This window comes from Cinclus cinclus, chromosome 12 (genome assembly GCF_963662255.1).
Source record: "Cinclus cinclus chromosome 12, bCinCin1.1, whole genome shotgun sequence".
Taxonomy (NCBI): Eukaryota; Metazoa; Chordata; class Aves; order Passeriformes; family Cinclidae; genus Cinclus; species Cinclus cinclus.
This window is the reverse complement of record NC_085057.1, coordinates 10,070,739-10,093,759: the sequence shown is the minus strand read 5'-3', so window position 1 is coordinate 10,093,759 and position 23,021 is coordinate 10,070,739. Positions and strand designations below refer to the sequence as shown.

The 23,021-nt window shown below is 44.8% G+C and overlaps 2 protein-coding genes across 2 annotated transcripts; one reads left to right on the top strand and one right to left on the bottom strand.

The window, feature by feature from the left end:
- The first annotated feature begins 779 nt into the window (after positions 1 to 779).
- CFAP100 (cilia and flagella associated protein 100) lies at positions 780 to 10,544 on the top strand. The gene is made up of 14 exons (XM_062500910.1): positions 780 to 804; positions 1,191 to 1,297; positions 2,486 to 2,675; positions 3,271 to 3,338; positions 4,012 to 4,175; positions 4,732 to 4,812; positions 5,417 to 5,598; positions 5,691 to 5,829; positions 6,554 to 6,602; positions 7,183 to 7,334; positions 8,104 to 8,239; positions 8,688 to 8,890; positions 9,483 to 9,576; positions 10,476 to 10,544. Exons 1-14 carry the CDS (start codon positions 780 to 782, stop codon positions 10,542 to 10,544), a joined length of 1,659 nt encoding a protein of 552 aa, XP_062356894.1.
- Positions 10,545 to 10,921: 377 nt separating this feature from the next.
- On the bottom strand, positions 10,922 to 22,673 carry ZXDC (ZXD family zinc finger C). The gene is made up of 10 exons (XM_062500849.1): positions 21,638 to 22,673; positions 20,971 to 21,123; positions 19,986 to 20,064; positions 19,730 to 19,860; positions 18,966 to 19,136; positions 17,776 to 18,461; positions 16,954 to 17,038; positions 14,988 to 15,160; positions 14,170 to 14,271; positions 10,922 to 13,332 (listed from the first exon to the last, which is right to left on the bottom strand). Exons 1-10 carry the CDS (start codon positions 22,671 to 22,673, stop codon positions 13,246 to 13,248), a joined length of 2,703 nt encoding a protein of 900 aa, XP_062356833.1. The 3' UTR covers positions 10,922 to 13,245.
- Between the last annotated feature and the right edge of the window lie 348 nt (positions 22,674 to 23,021).

Genomic DNA, 23,021 nt, shown 5'->3' with positions numbered 1-23,021 from the left:
GGTGCCAGCAGCAGAACTGCATCAATTGAACTAATACCTCACTAAGCCCAGCTTGCTGCCTTTGGTGATTAAAGGATAGCTTTAACAATGGTCTATCTGTTCTTTGTAAGTGAGATCATTCCAATTATGCCTTGTCCCTTAGGATCCACAGCAAAAACTACAAAAAGACTGAAGTCAGAGAAACAAAAAAATAACCTTCAACAGTTTGCCAACCTAAAATGAAAGGCAGCAGAGTTCTGTAAAGCATGTCTGTGCTGTCCAACAATCATTCAGGCTTATTGCAAGAAATCCACGACGCTGAAGCAATTACTGGGAAGAGCTTTAGTGAGTAAAAATGTAGCTTGTGAACTAGTGACAGGAGGATCAAAAAGCATGGGTGTGGATCAGAACTGGTGACTGGATGGAAAAAGAGACAAGGGACTTGGGTTGCTTGCTGTCTCCAAATTTGTTTGGTTGTTGTTTTTCCGTCAGTTTATGTGTAAGGAATACTGTATTTTACACAGCTTTCACATAAGGCAGGGATGAACATCTCCTTTTGGACGTCAGAACATATATGTTTTCCAGTTTAATAGAGCTTTTTGTTATTTGCTACAGACACCAAAGGCTCAGCAGCTAAGATACGGAAAGCCCCTAGGCCTATCACTGCTGTAAAACTTACCACATTAATCACTGGCAGATCCCAGCTGACTGATTTGTTTATGATTTTCTTTGGGCCAGGGTCAAAGACATCATCCTGACATACAGACTCAACATCTGAAAGTCTCTTTTCCAAACTTGAAATGGAAACCCACCTTGTGCCATCAGGTAAGGACATAATGCTCCAGCAACATATCCTTGCTTCCTTGTCAGGTCAGAGAAGAGGCCTGAAGTCAGGTTCTTCTGCCCCAAAACAAAACAAAAGGGTAAAACAACTATAGACAGAAAAATCCATGGCTGAAATGCTGTTGTTGATCATCAGATATGGTCAAGTGACATAAACCATACAGAGGTCTCAGTTTTATCACTGGCTTCTCAGATGCCCCATCCAGCTCCCTCCTCTTGATCCAGTATTGTTAGACAGCTGCAGCTGGGAGCACTGGCCATGCTCCAGGTGTGACACAGAACATCCCATCCCCTTTGCACTGGATCTAGATATTCAGCTTCTTTTTAGAAATTCATTCTGGTATTTTTCCTTTTTTTTTTTTTTCCAGAAAGCATAGAAGATGATGAAGAAAATCCAATGAAAAATCCATTTAAAGTCCCATCAGATACTGAACTTTTCTCAGTGAGGGACAAGGAAATTAAGAAGGCACAGGCGGTATGTACACATGCTTTAGGCTAAACTATACAACAAGCAGCTACTAAGGCAGGCACCCACCCAACAGAATACCAAAATTTAGTGCATGAGAAATCAAATAAATCTTCATGAGAAAGCTGGGGTTTCAGCCTGGACAAGAGAATGCTCTAGGGAGACCTGGTTGTGACCTTTCAATACTTAAAAGGTGCTCATAAAAGAGAGCAACTTCTTACACAGCAGATTGTGAAAGAACAAGGGGGAGTGGATTTGAACTAAAAGAGGGAAGATGTTGATTAGATGGTAGGAAGAAATTCTTTACTGTAAGGATGGTGAGACACTGGCACAGCTTGCTCAAAGATGTTATGGATGCCCCATCCCTGGAACTGTTCAAGGCCAGGTTGGACGAGGCATTGAACAACCTGGTCTAGTGAGGTTCCCCTATTCCTGGCAGGCATTTGGAATTAAATGATCCCTAAGGTCCCAAACCAAAGCTTTCTGTGATTCTGTGATCTCTGAGAGGTCTGACTGTTGCAGGGAGTTGCACAGCCTGGCATTGTGTGGAAGGAAGCAAGAGTTCTAAAGCAAGGTCTCCTCACCTCACACTGTGACTGACAGAGTCGGGCTTTCACTTGGGTTGAAGGTCACTATATTATGGGGAAGAGCTTAGGAACCACTGCACTAAGGATCTGTGCTGAGTGATGTCCTCAGCATAAACCCAAACTGTGCAGACAGCACTGAATTGCACTTCAGTCCATGTGAAAGCACTGAGCCGGAACACCTTTTAACCTCCAGAAGGCTCTGGAGTGGGTTTGAATAGATCCTCTCAGTATGAACTTCATGGTTTAAATATGTTTGTAAAAGCTGGACTGAGTTGGTTAAGTGTGGGCTGTCCCTCTTCAACCAGGAGCTCACAGGAACAATTCAAGAAGGAAAAATGAGGACACTGAGTGGGTACAAACTGGCACAGGTGATGGATGGATGCAGAATACAAATCAATAAAATAATGACAACAAGTGTTAAGAAATTTAGTGTTTCTGTTGCCTGAAGAGAGAATATCATTGGGATTAGTCAGATAAACTAGGCAAATATGCATCAGCAGGGTATCACCACTCTGCAAATTTCTAGGCTGTCAATAACTTACTCATGTCTTTAAAAACCACAGCAAACAAAGCACAAGATCAAACTATACACATATCTGACTTCTCATAGGAATACGAAAAGAGGAAGACTATGAAAGTCCATGAAAAGACCACTTACTCCACTAAAATGAAGGCAAAAAGCAGCCTGAGGAGAGCTTTGAAAAGGGAGGAAGAAGAGGAGGGCAGAAAAGAGGCGACATGTGAAGAGAGACTGAAAGTTCTTCAGGAGATGCTTTCACGGAAGTTAGCCATGAAAAAAGGTGGAGAGCAGGCACTGTGTGTGCAGTGGTGCTGCTCAGCTGGGTAACAGCCTGAAGCAAAGGCCAAGGAGGGGATGTGGGAGCTCTGGCTGACTTCGGTGAGGTCATGCAGACACAGTTCTGTGCTGTATCTTGCCAACCTCTGTGGGGCTGAGCCATCTCCAGCTCAGGCATTTACCTACAGAGCAGGGGCCACCCCGTCACAGTAGCCTGGGTTCCACCAGCCTTGCAGCTGAGCTGGCACCCAGCTGAGGGTTTGCAGGATCTTGTGTTGTGGAAACCTTTCTACTAAGCCAACCTAGAGTTGGATTTTAATGGATACAGGCCTGGATTTTCTGCTTCTGACATGAGGAGTAGATTTGCCATTAATGTCTAGAGGACAAGGACCAGATTCTCCACTCCATCCCTGGTTTTACTCCACGAAAATCCATACGAAACTGATCCTAAACAAGATTCTAACTATAATACAGTAATCAGTATTGCTGGCTCCAACACCAGCCAGATCCATGCTCGTGGCAGCCTACATATTCATTGTGTTTTCCCTTGGCTGTATTTCCCCCTCTCTAGTCTAAGCAACTTTATATTTTATTTTCAGATTATGCATTAGACAGGGAGACCTTCCATGGCTACCTACAGGACAGAAAGCAGATCTTTTTTCTTGAGGTACATGGCTTTCAGCATGGTACTTTCTGTTCATTTAATTACTCTTCCCTGTGTTGCTTAGTTTTGATGTTAATTCTCCTGAGATCCACTGCCTAGAGATCTTTCCAAGGTGGCACACGTCAGACCCCATGGACTGACTGTCCAAGTTCTGTGTTACAGTCACTCAGAATCTGTGGCCCAGTAACTCCCAGCCAAGAAATAAAGGCATGTAGGTCATTCCCACCACTCAGTAGCCACCAGGAAACTATTCCACTTGTGAGATGCACAGATACACTGACCTCTGGCTCTTGCTGTCCTGTACATAAATTGTAGCTGGGAGCCATTCTGAACTCAAAATAAGGGAATGGAGTAACCATGCTCAAGTATTCCCATTAGTCTCTATTATTGTGCTGTACCACAACTGAATCAATCTTTTGATTCAGCCAGGAGTTAATACAATGTTGGGACTTCTGAATTCTGTCTTTAGATTCACTTCTTATTTGCTATGTTCCTTCTGAAATAACTCCTGGTCTCTATGTACCTGGCTTGCACTAAGTCACACACCTGGGTTTGAAATCCTTACCCTCTCTGCCCACAGCTATCAGGTAATTTGGTAACCAGGTACAAAGCTAAACCTTGTATCTTTAAAACCCACAAACTGATGTGACTGTGTTGCTTTTGGGGTTCATTTCAGTATGCCATTGCAGTAAAGCGAGGGGAGATTGAAAAGATGGAGACCATAGCAAAGAATGAGGAAAAAAAACTGGAAAAGGCTGAGAGAAGGATGGAGAAGGACACTGCCATGTTTGATGAGTTCCTGAAGGAGAACCACAATAGCTCTGTTGAAGCACTGAGAATGTAAGAACTATTTCGTTCTGGGCACGGGGATTTGCTGCTTGACCTCCCTGTAGGGTTTTGGCTGAAAACATTCTGAGTTTCCCAGAGCTACAGTTCTGGTGGCACTTTCTTCCCACTCATCCAGTAAAAGAGAGGAAGAAGAACAACATCCAGGGAATGCCCTCATTGCAAAAGCCCTTGATTGGTGGCAGCAAGGAGCCAGCTGGTGGCTGCACCACTTCCACTCTTCTCACAACACCCTTTACTGGAGGCAGATGCCTTTACCCAAGCCCTCACAGTCCCCTCAGTGAAGCAAATTGAGCACTTTGGCCCATTACAGGTATCACAGGGGCAGAGCTGCAACTGATGCTCAGCCACATTAGGAGGGCCTGAACTCTGGGATGCCATACTTTGCCAAGAGAAAGGGTCTTGAGGCAGGAGCCAAGCATCTCCTGGGATACATCTGTAACACAGATTTCTTGGGCTCATATCACATCTTTTTCACTGTTTCATAGGCACCTCAATTCACTACTCATTACTAAATTGTTTAATGTTTTGTTTGTGCATTCTTTCCAAGAGCCAGAAGAGAAACCTCAGCAAAAGCAAAGAAAATATCAGAGATCCATGGAATCAATACCAAAATAAAGAAAATCCAAAGGTAAGATTGCTCATTTTTCCTGTCTCACCTTTAACAGCCCCTGCAGTCCTATAGCTTCACATTCCTTGCAGGGAATAGATTTCTAAAAATGTTCTGTTTTAAGAGTCAAAATGTTTTGGCTTTTGTTTTCCAGATGCTGGCTTTGTTTCTAAAACAACATAATCTAATTTTCTAAAGGCATTTTAAAAAAATATAAATATTCCAAATCCAAAATTAAATGCTTAACATCAGATTAAAATCCAAACAAAATTAAGTAACGTATTTTAATGGAGACGGAGGGAAAGACAAAAGAAATAACTGCAATTACTATTTTGAGTTGAGCTGGAAAAATTTCTCATTCCTTTCCAAGTAAAAATTTAAAAATTAGCAAGCTCAGTATCATAGCAAGAGATATGACCAGGGAATATGACTGATTCTCAATTTCCACATGAGAAACCACAGAGAGCACAGAGGGCAGGTTCTCTTTTGCCTTTGCATATCCATGAAAACATGTGTCCTCTCTCCCCTTCTCTGCATGACACTCAATATCAAGAGTGAGCAAGAACCTATTCAAACAGGAGCTTCCCTCCCTGCTAACAAACTCTGTCCACTTCTCTCAACCCAGTGATATCTCCAGATTTGAGGACACTCTTCAGGAGTACAAGATGTACAGGGACATCCTCTACCAGCTATCTCCAAGACAGTGGCAGGAGGAGCACAGAAAAAGGCACAGAAAAGAAAAAGACACAAAACCAGAATCTGGAGTTAAGGAAGGAAGTGCTTTGTGTCCCCCTGCTGCAGAGCAGGGTGAGTGCCAGGAAAGGGCTGCTGCTCCTCCCTGGGCCAGCCCCAGGCTCTCAGTGGACCTCTCCTCTTCTCTCCAGACAAGGATCCAACAGCCAGGACAAACACTGCTCATAGCTTCAGTTTCATGGATATACCAAGTTCCCTGATGTTTTCAGAAAATTTGGATTTCGGGTCACGTGATGTCAGCCCCCAGCTTAAACAATTCCTGAAGCCTCTTTTATCAAGAGAACTGTAAGTACCAGAGATGCAAACAGTGGACTTAAGGACTGTAAAGAGCACTCAGCTGACTGGGAATCAGCACAGGGGGATCCTGCTGCTCACCTTTGCTGGGCACTCCAAGGTCTGGGGCTTACTGGAACAAATTCAGATACCAGCAGAAAGCTGTCAATGTGCAAGTCTGTACCTATATGCCTGCTCCAAGTGAGCTCCATCCTTAAATCCTCTACTGAAAGCCTGCCCCAAGTGGGGCTGTCAGTAAGACAAGATGATGCAAACAGAGGTTTTTAACCCTTTATGGCACAGGGTGACAGGTAAAAGTCAAAGTGATGAGCAGACTGAGTTGCCACCAGCAGCAAGGCACCACTTGCCCCTCTTCCAGCTCTTATGTAGAGGAAGAAGCATTAAACAAAGTGAGTTTGAAGGCATTTGGATCAACACCCTCAGTTCAGGTTCATGTGTCACATTCCAGCCCCTCTGGCCAGCACAGCCCAGAGCAGCACAAAAGGCAGCTTGCTCATGGACAGAAGTAGCTCCTGTGCTGCTTGTTTGTGTGAGCCCTGGACCCTACTGCCCCCTAAATATCCCACAGCTGCAGGGAGGCAGAGGTGGGAACGAGCAGAGGATTGTTCAGCAGTAAACATTGACAGTGAACAGTAACCATGTTCTTATGCCACTAACGAGATCTCCCCTGAGCTGTCATTTCTCTAAGGACCTAACACACAAAATGCTTTTTCAGAAGTTCACTGGAGGATGAAGAAAGTGAAATCAGCTCGGATGAAGATGAGGTCAGAAGTCTTATGCTGAAATATTTGCATTTTCTGTTTGTCCTGTGTCATTTATCAATGTTACTAATTTCCCTCACCTTCTAACCATTAGTTACAGTATTGAGGAGTTACTGTAGTTACAAATTATAAATGTATGTTTATACATTCATAGATGTTCACATTTTGGCAAGACATATTGCAAGTACCTTAGTTTGACTTTCCTCCTTCAGTTTCCACAAACCTACCATCATCTCTAAGCTTGCCATCCTGCAGTGAGATATGACATAATAAAATGAAAGACTTTTAAATTAGTGCAGTTACTGGCTTTAGTCTGAAATTGAAGTTTTCCCACTCACAGATGTTTTCAATACCTTTTATCCCCACAAATGCAGTTTGTTTTGGGGGTGAGCTGTTGAGGCAGAGTAAAGCTACACACATAGCAGGAAGGATGTCCACATATGTCTGTACATGGACAAACACGGACCTCTCCAGATGGAAGAACATTTAAATAGCCAGGGCTGCTGCAGAGCAACCTCCACGTAGCTCAGTGAAACAGAAGCCAGAGGAGGGAAAAACTCATCACATGTGTTTTCCACTCTAGGAGCCTGAGCTCTATTTTACTAATCCTGAACAATTGCTGATTATTTTCACGGAGATGCTGGATGAGATCTTGTCCTTCATCCTGAACTCCCAAGATATTGCAGAGAGTTGGAGCAAGGTCCAGCAGACTTTCATCACCACACGTGACAGCATGTAAGTGTGACCCTGCAAGTGATGGGAAGGGGTCCCTGAGGTCCAGCTTTCAGACATAAGTGACCTCTCTGCCCCCACAGACACCTCACTGTCAGGCACACACTGCAGAGCACACATAATGCTGTTCACACAGCAGGGTCTTTCTTGTGAGCTCCTAGGAAAGTGTCCCACATATGCCTTATTTAGGAGATAAGACTTGAGCTTGGGACTAATTCCTTAGTCCTCAAGGCACAGGCTAGGGAATGGTGCATTAAGCATCCTGGAGTCAATATAAGTATAGTGTAATTCTCATGAAGGAAGACCAAAGACAGAAGACCAAAGAAAGAAACAAGGCAATTCCTGGAGTGATCCAGAGCAGCACCAATGGTGACTCAGTGCAAAACCTTCCTCGAGGAAGATAGCTGGGAACCCAATTGTCATTGTAATCTACAATTTCTATGGCAGGTAAACATATATATTCCCATTTAAAATGTAGCTTATCTCCTTTTGAAAATTTTAAAGGTAATCTGGATCTCCCATACTAAAAAACCTTGAATGTTTAGCTAAGCTACTTCCCCCTCCCCCACACCAGCACAGTAACTGCTTTTCCAGGAAAAAAACCCCAAAGTTCCCTGTCCTTTCAGGGCTGTGGGTGCAAGTTCCCAGGAAAGGCTGAAGTGTTACCTCCATCTGCCGGCAGCAGGAGGGACCAGCCCAGGCTGTGGAGAGCAGAGCCGGGTGTTCCAGAGGTGCCCTTCCCAAACACCTCCTCTCTCTGTGTCTCCTCCAGGGAGAAGGAGTTGGCAGTGCTGAAAGAGCAGGTGAACACCCTCCAAGACTGTGTTGCCAAGGAAGAAGAGAAAGTAGCCGACCTGAAGCTCAAAGTTCAGCGCTTTTCCTCTGGAGAACACGAAGGCGATGACCAGGTACACGCTGGGATCCAGGCAAGGGGGGCTCACAGGTGCACAGGTGGTTCCTGTCCACCAGCCCCATCCATCCTGCGAGCAGAGCAGACAGGGGTTGCACTGAGGAGGGAGCAGTACTGTCTCCCAGCAGTGGAGCTACAGCAAGGCTGGTTTGGGGCACTGCTGAGGCAAACTGGGGCAAATGCCTGTGCTCCATGCAGCTGCTGCTGGGCAGCTGCCACCTGACCCAGGTCACAGCAAGCTGGGAAGATGAGAACAACAAGAGAATGGCTCAATTCAGCCATCTGTCCCTGCCATCAGCATTAGCCAACCAGGAAACGAGCAACTGAGTCTAATTGAGGGGATTGAAGTGTTTCCTTTATGGATTTCCTTTGGTTTTGGAGGGATATTATGGTTCTGCTTGGCAGAACCCAGCTGTGCCACTCCCCATATCTCCTGTCACCTCTAGGACAAAATGCTCACAAGCCTGAACAAGAAGGTGCTGGAAGTCTATTCCAACTGCACTGGAGACAACGAGACAAACCTGCCAACAGTAGAGATGTTAAAGGTAATAGAAAAAAAGCTCAATGATTTACTGGACAGCGTGGAGAGAATCCCACCTGCAAAGATAGAAAAGGCTGTGAAAGCCATAAGGAAGGAACAGAGGGCAAGGTAAGGCAAGACCCTCTTCTGGAAAACATCTCTGTTTTAAGTGTTGATAGCTGAAAAAATCAACCCAGAAAACTGTAGTAGCAATCTGAAATCCCCTGTGAGCAATCCATCCGATTTTACTTCTGTAAGGGTTCTACATTCACAGTACTTGCATCTCATTAAAAAACATTAGAAAACTGCAAACTACAGTAGAAAAACATAGAAAAATAAAAAAAAACTAAACCCATAAACAAAAACAGATTCTATTATGAGAATCATCATTTAAATAAAGCAATTTACAGTAACAAAATTTAAACTGAATAAATAGAAAACTAAACCTGAAGTTATCACAGTTTTTCTTGCCCTGATATGTTGTCAGACCTTAATGTGTACATAAGGGCATTTGTCAACAACTCCAGCTTTGAAATGTTTATTCTACAAAACTTTAAATAGTAGCAATTGGTCCCAAGATGAGACACATTCCTGTAGGCCCAGTTACACAAAATTTCGCCTCACAAATAATAAAGATAGATGTTGATGCTGTGTGTCAAAAGCACAAGTGGTGTAGCTGCATGCTGCATTTAACCCATCCTTTATTCTCTGTCATCAAAAGGCTCAGAGGGAAAAAGCAGAAACAAGCAAAGCAGCAGCAGGATGAAGGATTGAAAAGGCACATGGAAAGATCTCAGGTACCTGAAGAAAAAAAGGTAAGTGCAGTGGTCTGTGGAAATACCTCACCTCAACAGCTCACTTTGGAGGGGCTGGGGGTACCTGAGTATGAAGTGTTTAAGGGAAAAGTGTTATTAAGGGGCCTCCACAACTGTGTGGGGATGGCACCTACAGGCATGATGTAATTCAAGCCACTGCTGGGAGTCAGTGCACATTGTTCCAGCTCAATGTCCTTCCATCATCCTTCTCTCAACCACGTGACCCCCTCCACTACTTGCCAGTTCTCAGTAAGCTCATTTAAATTCATTAACTTAGCTGTATTAAACCAAGCAGGAAGATTGGCAGATGAGGAACTGGGCAGCAGCAGGACACTCTTGATAACAGCAAGGCCCTAGATCAGCTCAGCCATACCATCCAACCACACCTTCTTCAACATGTTGCACATCCTCCCAAACTGAGCTCTGGCCCCTTGGGAGAGCTTCTGCCTTGGCTGCTGCTGCAGCTTCCCCAGGTCAACACAGCCCTGAGGAGACCCCGGTTCTGTCACAGTGACAGCACAGGTGACTTGAGAGCAGGGGCCAGGAGTTCCTGCCCCCTTAGCCAAGAGAAAATAGAGGGTTCTCTAGGCTCCCTCTGATGTTGCTTTGGATCTCCAACTTTCCCTCCTCTACCTGACACAGGACTAATGTGGCTTTAGTCAGAAAGCAGTTGTAGGTATAACAGAGAGTTGTAGATGCTGAAGCAGCACACACACAGCCTTCAGGTGCTTCACATTCACTTTCCAATACAGACAGCACAGTCAGCAGCCATCCTGCAGCCTGCCTAGGGCACAGGGCAAGGGCCACAGCCCCTCCCAGGCTGGCAGCACAGAGCAGCTCTAGGTGCCTGGTCAGACACCTTACTGAGCACTGATGCAGCGCCTCTTCCTCCTCTGCAGAACTACAAGACAATGACCTTGCCTTCCAACCCACCTGCCAGGAAGGAGAACAGCCAAGGAAATAAGTAAGAAGGAAGAATAGCTGTATTATTTCTCCTGATGGCACAGCCTTAACCACAGCTCATAGAGCTGATGCTGTTCCAGAAGTCTTTTCTAGATTTACATTCTGTCAGTCTGCTCAGCTGAATTTAACTGTCCCATGAAATTTCCTTCTGCTACCCAAAGATTCCAAGGAAAGTTTGCAACGTTTTTTCCCCCCTCCTTTGGTATTTTCCCTAAAAAATAAATAAAAATTCTCTCATTTTTCTTCTCAAGCTCCTGCTAAGCACCAATTCTGTTCTAATTCGGTGTTTTATGTAAATAGCATTATCCATACAAACCTGAGCAGGGAGATCTATGACAGTCCTAGGTGACAATCTTTGTTAAGGCAAAGCCAGGTACCTCATAGACATTTATGATAACCACAGGTCTTCTGAAGGACTATAAAAACTGATGGCTATGCTCCAATCCAAAGCCATTATAGGCTTCATCTCACTACAGTGGAGAAGGTGCAACCAAAGGAAAAACCTAAGTTCTCTGCAGAAACCAAGCTGCCAGTAATTAATTTTATGTGAGATGATGCATCCATGCAAAAAACAATACCCAGTGACAAACTGACCATAAAAAAAAAAAAAGCTTTATTAACCCTTTTGCACCAGCAGTTCTTCAGGTATCCATTGCCAGCAATGGAACCCAAGCCAAGTGATCCAAGTGTCCACCCTCAAGAGGTTAGCACTTTACATTCACTTACAAAGCTGAGTGAGGTACATTTTCAGAAGTAGAAAGATTTGGTTGCAAGTCCCATAAAAAGATGGAGTGTTCCTTGGCCATTTTAATGGATTACAAACTGGTATGGTCCTTGAGAACAGAATAATGCAGGCATTGGGAGCTCAAGGTGTCTCAGCCTCCAGGGAGAACACGGTGACCACTAGAGCAAGACCCTTCAGCACAATTCCTCCTCAATCTCTCCACCTCTCAGGCGTGGACTCCATGCTGCAGTCACAGCCACCAGGTAGACCTCAGCTACCTACTGGTTTGAAAGCCCAGCCTGTGAGGGTTCAGACTTTCCCTGGATGTAAGCTGTAAACTCAGAGAGGAACAGAGAGACCTCAATGCTCAGTTAGGCTAAAGATAGAAAAATAAAGCTGGTTCAACCAGAGATATAATATTGCCTACAAATCAGTAGCTGAAGTTCATTGTAACCTGTAGGCTTTTTTGCTCCCCAAGTCTGCAATCAAAAAAGCGTTTATATGGACACATACATAGTTCAAAAGGCACAGGAAGTAAAAGCATTTCTGAACGACCTCATGTGAATTTAACATCAGTATAACTGTAAAATAAATAAATATGTGCAAGATTAAAAAGATCACAACGTTCTCCTCTGTGACACATCTTATTTCGTAAAAAAAAAAAAAAAACAAAAAACACATACGTGCATACATACACCTCACTGAGAATAAAAAAAGGTACAAACAGCCTTTTATCAAACTCCTATACATACTTTTACAGGCATTCAGAACATCACCATAGGAAACATTTAAATTACTACCTTAAAACGTAACCAAAGGTGGTTTTTTCCCCTATACAACCCTACACTTATTTAGGTGTCTGCAATCCAGGTGAGTACACACAGCCTCTACCCCCACCCCCAAGACAAACTGCAGTTTTTCAGGGGCAAATCTTCCTGGGTAACACCTCTTTCCCCCTCACAAAATACTCTGACAACTGCATATTTTGTAAACCAGCCAGAAACTCCAGGTGCAAGTGACACTCTGGGATAGCAACAACTGAACATGTGTTAACAGTGTTCAATTAACAAAACAAAAACACCAAACAACCCTAAATAAAAAGGTAGTGACCAGTTCACAGGTAACTTGGCATCGGCTTATAGATGAGATAAAAATCAAGGTGCTTAAATTTACATGACCGTCAACATTCCTCCCAAAAAAGGGAACACAAAGATAAAACAAACCTCTCTCAGATGCTGTTGGACTCTTAGCTAATCATTTACAGTGAGTACAGTTCTATTGCAGTTTTCTTTTTCAAGTTTTGCTGGAAGAATTCAGCAAAATATTTGGGATGCAGGAGCAAGGAAAGGGAGAAACTCAACATGAGCTACAAACTGATTCACAGCTAAGTTAACATTTAGAATCTAGCTTTCTAAAACAAAGATTTTAGAGCATCTCATTTTCATGGCATAGAACATTAGTTTTGTTACATGTGACACTTTATTCCGGTTTTCTGCCAAACTCACAGGGACCAAAACAATCCTTTTTTTTTTTTGGTGTGGTAAACACTTGCAAAATTTAGTTCTTAACTCCTTGATGCCACTGGCTCCAGGAGACCAATGGAAGGAAAGTTTTAACTATAGTAGGCAGGTTTATAAATTTGCACTTGTTAGCTGTAGAATACTTGCTTTCCTGTGAAAACAGTAAATATTACCTCAGTTTGAAGTGTAATAAAGTACTTCTCCCTGAAACAACACTGTACAGCAGTCTGCCTCAGCCTCCCAACCACCAGGCAGACAGGGTATCTTACACAGGCACATCAAGTGGGATTTACATTTTTAAAGAAAATCTTTCAGCTGCAACTGTCTTAAGGAAACCACAAAGAGTGCAACCATACTTCAGTTCTCCTACTTTTTGTATTTTCCTTGGAAGAAGACCCACACAGTAATCTCACTCTGTCATGATTGCCCAATTTGTTTTCAAGTAACTGTTCTTAATAATCATCATTCCAGATCCTGTAAATTTATTGTGCTTCCAGTGAACTGAGAGTTATCAGAACCTGCATCGTCTTCAGTGGAATTGTGTGGCTCCTGTTAAAGCAAACAGACAGAATGAAATACTTTCACCTCTAGATGGTTTCAGTGCTTATCAGCAAAATTATCTTGACATTTATCCAACATCAGATAATTGCTTGGAATGGCTCAGAGAAAACCCAAAGCTTTTCCATTTCAGGGATCCACCCAAACGGTGTAGCCAGTTTTTCCGTGGAACACTTCAGATCTATTTCCATTACTAATGGAAATAGATTTTAAATCACTTTTTCCTCCATTAACTCTCTACCATGGCCAACAGTCCCACTCCTCTTGTACTTCTAGGTTTTGAGGAAGGTGCCCCTCCTCAATAAAAAAAGTTTATTTTCTATCCAGGAGAAACACACTTGGCAGGAATAGGTACATTGCAGAGTTTATAAAAAATGAGGCTTTTGACAAAAAAATAACCAGGCTTTTGACAAAACTGACACTCTCATAAGGGCACCACTCTGAAATCTAGGTTCAAGAGTCTATTTCCCACTTGCCACCCCTTCCTGCAGCATTCCAATTCTGATCCTCTTTCTTGACCCACCTAGTATCTGCAGGATTGGATCAGGAAAACAAGGGTGTGGCATTTCAGAAAAACTGAGTAACCTTTAGGTATTCATTACTTCCTAACAGAGGAAAACAAACAACCACTTCTGATGTGTCAAAGGTTGGTAACAGACACAAGATAAATTGTGCAGTGCAGCTCTCTGCTTACTATTCATTGTGAATGGAATTCAACTCCCAATGGTAAACAAGGTATTTTCATCAGGGAGAACATGAGAGTGCTCACAGTAAACTGTCTTCACCTTCAAGCAAGGCAATAAAACCCAGTGGCTTGACATGCTGTACCTGAAGTATGTGAACAGGTAAATCCACTGTAAGCTGAGAATGTGATGAGGAAGACTGAGAGCTCAGCTGAAAGGGAAGATCTCCCTCTCCTGGGAAATCATCCTGTGAATGCAGAAACATGATGAAATTACACAACCCCCAGGCACAATATGGCAAATTTCACTCAGCCTCACAATCTTAAAATACCTGATAAAGCCACTGCACTGTACTAGTAAAGCCTAGCTCCACAAATATGTGGAAAGCTACCTACACTTAAATCTGAATCTAGCTCAGTGAACAACCTATTATCATGTCCTCATCAACTTGGAACACTGGCAAGATCTGATCAGGAAGAACTGGTTCCTCTTTCAACAAAACTAACACTCAGAAACATGCAACAAGTTTCATCATGTTTTCATGACACCCATCAAAAAATAGATCCATGGAGAACTCTCTGTTTATAGGCCTCTCCATGCCAGAGTTGTTAGGAATAAAGGAGAAGGAACTTACCCCTTCTCTGAATATTATACAGATACTCCTGGCAAAAAATGCATTTACCTGCCATGCTTCACTAATCAGTCCCCATTAATTGTTAGGTTGTTTGGCCTTTTTTTAAATTTTAAAATTTAATTTCAACAGGTAAGAGAAATAAAAGTTTAGGCTGAAACTTCTTTTTGCAGGAACATTTTCACATCCATCTCATTTACTTTGTAAATAAGAGGTGGAATAATGTAAGAACACTGCAGAGCTCAAGACCCCACCCAGGGGCAGTAGTACCTGAGTTCACAAACACTCAAATTCAGAGAAGCTGAGCATGTTTTTTTCTCCTCAGCTCTTACCTGAAGAAGCTGAATTTGCACATACTGGGCTCCAGTGGCAGGGTCCCTTATTGTCAGCCCTCCATTTGGCAGAACTATGTTACCACCCAGTCGACTGCCAGGAGCAGATGAAGAAAAGTTGGTAGGGCTCACTTTACCACCCTTGCTTTTCCTCTGACCGGAGCCAGATGCTCCTAAGAGAAAGCAATTTCAATATTTAGATGGTGAGGAAGAATTTGCCAGAGTTTTCTGCTAGTATTTTTCAACTTTTTGTAGCTGTTTATACCACGCAGCAAATGCCCACACCAGTGAAACATAATTAAGCACCATCTGACAACTGCTAAAAGGCCAGAGAGCACTCAGCTGGTGAACTTCAGCTGCTGACTGAGCACCCTTTTACATGAACGCCATTGAAAAATCACAAGCTGCTAAGCTTAGGGCCCTCCCCCGTGGTAGTGCAGAAATGTCAGCATATTCATGGTGTTATAGAGAGGAATTAGGAAGTAGGACTGCATTTTCTATTTTTCATTTTGCAACTCAATTCCTAAGTCATGCACATGATTTTTTCTAAACTGTAAAAAAAGCATAGTGAAAATCATTATTTACAGGAAGATTTCATGGACAACTAGGCTACACAAGAACAGCTATCACAACCTTAAGCTTTCTTCAGTTTAAAGCAGGATGAACCAGCTGCTATATCACAAGATGAAAACCAAAACCCTAATCAAAACAAATGTAAGAATACAGTTCTGTCAGCTCTTCAGGTTTTTTGTTTGATTTTTTAAAAAATATGTAATAAATGAAGGGCTTGGATAACCTATATCTATACACTGAACTTCCCTGTACAGTATTCACTCAATCTAGTTAAACCAATCAGAAATACAAGACCCTCTAGACCAGTTTGATAAGTACAGCATGCCATTAAGGCAACAGCTAGTGAAAAGTGGACTACTGGGAGTCTTGAACAGGAACAGAAACAGGAATTTTCTGAGGTCATCTTAGGAGTCATGCAAAGTGCAATCATATTTTTTAAACTAACGTCCAAAAGACATGTTTGATGGTACATGCATGTGTTTGATAACATAAGGCCCTTCAGAACTGGCTTCATAAAGCACTTATCCTTCCATGAGATGATTTGCTGAACCAGACAGAATGTATGCACATATGCATTTTACAAATACACAAACTAAACAGTTCCAACACCAGAACTAGTCTCTCAACTTGCCTTAAAAACTATTTCTTTGATTTTCAGAGGAGGAAGGTCAAAGATACAGCAAGGCAGCACTAAATTGACTCTCTCTATATATGATACTGATGTATTATAAACATATGATATTCCATCCCAGCCCCAAAGGCAGACACAACTCAAACACCTGAGCTCGTGTAAGTCCAATGAACTATGGACCATGTTTGATCTGATAAAAGAATGATTATTCACATCAAATGGCTTTGAGTCAAACTAAGAGGACACATCTGGAATCACAACCTAAACTCACTCTGCCTAAGAACTCCCTACAAGGCTAAAGTATAAGAGAGGGGTTTGAGTATATCTATAGTCAAAAAATAAATTCCTTAACGCTGTTATTAAGTGAAACACAGAAGCAAAATCTAGCTGATATTTCCATTGTCTGTACTGAGTAAGAGAACCCCCTAGATAAGACCAAAAGCATAAACAACAGAAAGCACAGTGACATTATTTTTTGTTTTAATAAGAAAATAAGAAGCAGATAAAGAGTTGGACAGCTAGTGTCTTGTTAATAATCATGAAACACAGGGCACAGCTTTCTCTGTAAACTTCCTGTGAATCTGATATTCCACAGAATGTGATTATCCTGAGAAACAGATGGTACACCACATGCATGATTATTTCAACTATCAATAAACAGGATAAGTCATTTAAAAACGTTACTCAGAAACCTGCTCCCACTGCACTGCCAAAGTTACTAAATATTATTTAGTAATTTTAACAGAATTAACAGCTTCTCACCTGTGCTGCTGCCATTCCCTTTTTGTTTCTTTTTCTTGGCCAGCTGAATGGCTCTGTAGTCTGTTCTTGCAGACCCACAGCTCTCCTAGTTAAAAAAAAATAAACCAAAACAAACAAACAAACAAAAAAAAAATAAAACCCCAGAGATGCAAAGTTTTTGGAATTAAGAACAAAACAAGATAATGAACACAGTCTAGTAAGTCCTCAAAAGCAGTTATCTTCTATGCTGCAAACACTGAATTCTAGTTCCCCCAATCTTCTGATTAGAGTTCCAATAAATTTCCTGTATCTATTCATCATCTGGAGTTCAACACAAGAAGAAGTTAGCTCCACATTCTTTAGAGTTCAGATTTTAAGAGCGTAAACATTTAGTTTTTAATGCAAACAAAAAGTTAAGTCTGCAATAACACAGTGAAGCAGAAAGGGAAAAGTACTTAAAAGAGGAATGAGGGCCGGGATGAAAACGCTGCAGTTACTGTTACAGCCCAAATCTTTCTCTGGAATGAAACACACAAGTAACACTTTGTAACACTTATTCTTGGGTGTTCTTGCAAACTCCATTTCAGATGGACTGCTGCTAATTTTGAAAGGTTCTTCCTGAACTGTCCCCACCAGAATTTCAGTATTTCTTAGAACTTGTCAGCACACTGAACCTACCTGTGAAAACACACTACCCAACACATTGTTCTACATCTTTCATCAAAAGAGAGCCAAAACGTATGATCTGCAAAATCTGTAAGGTCTCCCTACAAGGTGTGAGCAGCCAGGGATATCCCCAAAGTCAGGCTGTCTCATCTAGGGGTGAATACAGTTACTCCATACCAAAAATGAGCCGCCGGTCACTGCGCCAAGATCCATTTCCTTCTGTGCACTGTAACTCCCCGGGGGATTGGAGAACACAAACTGGGTCACTACTTTGCTGCCCTCCTGCTGACCAACCACATCTGAGCTGGGAAGCAAATTCCGTTCAGCTTTAGTTGGGGTCAGTAACTCAGGCACATTGGTGCTGCCAAGGCTGCTGGAAGGAGTCAAAGTGGCTGTGTCTATTGTTAAATTATTGCTGGATGTCAACCCGTGCACATCCTGACTGGAATTCCTCACTGACAGAGATGCCAGCGAACCCAAGGCTTCGGCATTGACAGTCTGTACATCATCCAAATTTAAAGTGCTTTGCTGTAGAACCGTTGCACTGGTTCCCAGCAGGAGAGAACTGTCCAGGCTCTGGGGCATGTCGCTGCTTGCCACCAGGATCAAGGGATCAACTGCCTGGCTTAGGGAATTGGTACTGACAGGCAGGTTCCCTCCGAGCGTCGAGCCCACAGAAGCGACGTCAATTGTGACAATTCCAGAGTTCACCAATGCCACGTCTGTTGTTATTCCAGAATTGTTACTGGACACGTTGGAAAACAGGGATACGAGGTCGATGTTGCTGAGATCACTCTGCCCTGGACTAGTGAGTTCACTGCTAGGGGTGAGGGAGCTGGTTGCTTCCAGCTGGGTTAGGAGATCTGGAAGAGAAGGGTTTGGTTATAAGACAAAGCTTCCACAGACAACAGGAAGAAAAGAAAGCTTAAAATTCTATAAAATTCTATATTCTTAGGCTACTCAAACACTTCCCAATAACCTTGAAAGCAGATTTAAGGAAAAACAGCATACTAAGTTCATTCCTTTGCTGAGAGGTATGAGTAACAAAAGCACTTGCCAAAAAATAACACTAAGGCAGTTCAGGCTATGTACAGGTCGTAGAGGAGTGAAAGGGATGAAGCTTTGCTTCATTGAAAAATGCTGTGATTTCTCACAATTTCAGAGGTCAAGCTTAGGTATCATTTTCTGATACTGAGAGATCCCACTGCAAATTTTAGAGGAGGGTGAAACCAACTTCAGTCTCAGAGAAGATTCTGTCATTCATATCTATGGAACTCAGACTTCAACATCAGTAATTACACACTTTCCTTACTAGAACACTTAATTTTTCCACTGCACTCTCTGACAGCCAGAGACAAACCCTTTACCTGGGCTGAAGTTATGCTGCTTGACCATGTGTGTCTTCATGCTGTGTTTGGAAGTGAACAGTTTATTACAGCTGGAAACAGGGCACCGAGTCTTCAATGAGTCCACATCCTGAAGATGCTTTTTGGAGTGAATATACAGACTACTTCGTGCTGAAAATTTTGCACAACAGCCTGCAAGAAGATATATAAAGCTTTGAAGTTTCAAATTAAATGAAGGTTAATGTTTGTATTTAATGTCTTAAGAAATCACAGTACCCTCTACTTGCTATTTCGCAGCACCTCTGCATACACTCAGAGGAACCACAAGAAAGTAAACCTGCCAAAAGGTAGGACAGTTTCACAACCTGTTTCTGACAACATGAAACTCTTAAGTCATTTGGTGTAAAGCACAACCTTTTCATACTAGGGCATCTAAAATTCTGCATGACAACTGCTGGAAACATCACAAAAAGGAGAAATAATCATCAAGTAGAGCTGCTTTATTTTAAAAAGCTGAATAATCCAGATCACACCCAAAAATCTTTGCTTCTGGAGCCTCACTGAAGTGGTGAGGGTGGTCAAGCTACAGTATAGGAACAGAGTTTGCCCTGTCATTCCTAACTCTGGGAATGATCACTTGTTCAAGTCTTCAGTTTAGTTTTACCTCTTCGAACCCTGTTAGAAGATTCACCCTAAATGGTTCCAGTCTTGTACCAAGCACATATAACTTTTAGACAAAAATACACACCAGCTACCAGGAGACACATACAAGAGTGGAGCAGTACCTTCTACTGGGCACTCAAATGGTTTTGTACCAAGGTGAGTTATACTGTGGCCTTTCAAGTGTTCTGCTCTTGTGAAGGACTTCCCACAGCCTTCTACTGGGCACATGAATCTCCTGTCATCTTCGTGTTTCCTACAAGGGAAGGAAATTGTCATTGGCATGGTTAAATCCACTACTGCTTAGCTACTGGAAGAGAAACAAAGACAAGCAAACAACCAGTGGCTTAGGACAGTATAATCAGAAAAAGTTTCCTTTACCTTTTATGCCTAAGAAGCTTGGACATACTGGTAAAAGACCAGCCACAGCCTTCAAAGTCACAGATAAAAGGTCTTTCACCTTGAACAAAATATGTTACATTAATAATCTATCATAAAACCACATACCGCTACTAGAAAATAAACCTGCTTAAGCTGAAGTAATTTAGGACAAGACAACTCAACCAGCCTCTCCTGCAATGCACTGTAGCATACTATCCTCTCACTTTCCCCTTCTACAATCTGGGCTTTCTTACTAACTCCATGTATGTTATTGCATCAGAGAGCATAGGTATTTATCAGTCCACCTCATATCCTGAAGGTGCTTCAATAGCCAGTAACAGCATTACTCAAAACAGAAACAACTCAACCATTTTTTCCTGTTTTCATCATCTGCCACTGTGTCTTGATTACAAGACTGTGAACTATGTCACACTGGTTTCCATCACACCTATGAACTTCAAGTGACACTTTAAAAAACCACAAAACTGTGAAACCATGAAACCAGGAAAAGAAAGGACAGTAGAGAATACACCAGTAACATCACAAGGCTGTATTTCAGCTTTGCAGTGGTTCTTGCAAGTCAGGCATGCTTGTCAGAGGTGAAATGCATCTCCTTGCTGGTCCAAACCTTGGTACATATATTCCACATATTCTGAGAGTTTTTCAGCTGTTTGTTTGAATCAAGAGTAAAGTTTACTCAACATTCTGAACATCTACGAACTTGGGAATGGAGCTGGGATAGTCTTCTCTGGACAGAATGCACAATGACAAAAGCCACAGCTTTGCATGTCCTTAACTACTTGGCATATGTCAACTTGAATCAGTGGACTCCTACCCCCAGAAGGCAAAGAACCAAATGCTTTCACTGACTCCAAATAACTAATGTCACCCTTCCTAACTTGCAGTTTTTCCAGCACACTGAAATCAACTTTCTACATACTATGCTCCATGTACCTCCCAGTGTACAAGTCATCCCTGTGAATACCTGTGTGACTCCTCATGTGGATTTTCAGTCGGCAGGCCTTGTCATACTGTTTGTTACAGCCAGGAAATGAGCAGGAGAACTGCTCTTGCTCTCTGAAATGGGCTCGATTGTGGGAGAATAATGCACTCACAGTGATAAACGTTCGCTCACAGCCTGGGGAGAAAAGGGAAACAGCACATCCGCTTGACAAGATTCAGTCATGAAAACTGCACTCTTATCTCCTTCACAGCTTTTAGCGAGGTACTTTCATGATTATTTTTCAGGATATTACACAGGGGGGAAAGGGGAAAAAAAAAACCAAACAAAAAAAACCCCAGTGAAATCCTAAACATTATTCCCAGGAATCACAATTGTTTTGCCAAGGTGGGCAATCACGTATAGCCCGGGTTAAGGTGCGCCCATTGAACGCTGGCGCCGCGTCTTGCTGTTTCACTGCACCAGCACAAAGTCGCAGGAGGAAACGCACAACATCCTCCAGCTACTAAACTTTTCCTCTTGGTAACTGAGGTGGCCTGGAGGAGAACCTTCCTTGACACTCTGGGGTACCACGGAGGGGAAGGAGAAGAAGGAGGGCAGAAGAAGCGAGCCGAGCGCCACACGGCCTAGGGGCAGAGATGCCAGTTCCTGGAAGGGGAGGGAAGGGAGCCCAGCCCCAGAGGCGGCTTACCGGGGAAGTCGCAGCGGTAGGGCCGCTCGGGCTCCAGGTGGCTGCGGCGGCGGTGGGCGGCGAGGCGGGCGGCGCTGGGGAAGCGCTGCCCGCACGCCTCGCACTTGTGCGCCGCCTCCTGCTCGTGGGCGCGGCTGTGCGCCCGCAGGTTGTACACGGTGGTGAAGCGCTTGGCGCAGCCCGGCGCCGCGCAGGCGAACGGCCGCAGCTTGTCGTGCGAGTGCAGGTGCCGCCGCAGCTTGTAGGCCGTGGCGAAGGACCAGGCGCAGCCCGGCACGGGGCAGCCGAAGGGCCGCGCCGCCGCGCCCCGCCCGTCCTCGCCGCCGCCGTGCGCCGAGAGCCGGTGCAGCCGCAGCTGCTGCTTGCGGGGAAAGGCCTCTCCGCAGCGCGGCTCCGGGCAGGGGAAGGCCGGCGGCGAGCGCGGGCGCGGCCCGCCCGGCGGCTCGGCGGGGCTGGCGGCGGCGGGGGGCGCGGTGCCCGCGGGCTGCTCGGCGCCGGGCCCCAGCGTCAGGACACCGTTCTCGATGCGCACCAGCAGGCTCTGGTTGTTGATGGTGATGGTCCCCGAGAAGGCGCCGTCCTCCGCCCCGCCGCCATCGCCGCCCGCGGGGGGCAGCGGTGCTGGCGGCGGGGGAGGAGGAGGCGGCGGCGGCGGCGGGGCCGAGCCGGGGGCCTCCTCCGGCGGCTCGGCGGGCGGCGGACCGAGCTGGGCTCGCCCTGCTTCGCCGCCGCCCGCGCCGGGCTCGGCCGCACCGCGCACCACGTTGAAAACGAGTAGGAGCCCGTCGCTGTCGGGCGCGGGCCCCGCCGGCGGCGCGCTGGGCGCCGGGTTGGCGCCGGGCTCCGGCTTCTCTTCCAGCAGCAGCACCGGGAAGCTCACGTAGAGGCCCGGCGCGGCGGTGCTGCCGGCGGGAGAGGGGGCGACGGCAGCGGGCGGCGGGTCCCAGCCGGGCGGCGGCGGCGCGGCGGGGCCGCCATGTTGCGCGGCGGGCCGGGCCCGGGCCGCCTCCGCGGCCGGCAGCCCCTGCGTTTCCATCTTGGGGGTCCCTGTAGCAGCGCCTGAAACCGGAGCCGCGGGGCGGGGCCGGCGCGGGCCGCAGCCGAAACGCGGAGCGTGGAACCGCGGAGCGGGCGCGGCGCGGGTGGCGCCGGGGAAACCCGGAGAGCGGAGCGGCGGACGGGATGGAGCGGGGCTGTCCCGGGGCAGGGCGTGGCACGGCACAGCGGGGAGCGGCTCGTGTGACGTTCAGCGTGGCACCGCTGCAGTCGTCTCGGGTCCTGGGGATGGCTCTGATGCCCCTTTAATGGCCACGAACAGTCCCACAAGAATTAAGGTTGGAAGGGACCTCTGGAGATAATGCAGTCCGACCCCCCTCCCAAGGCA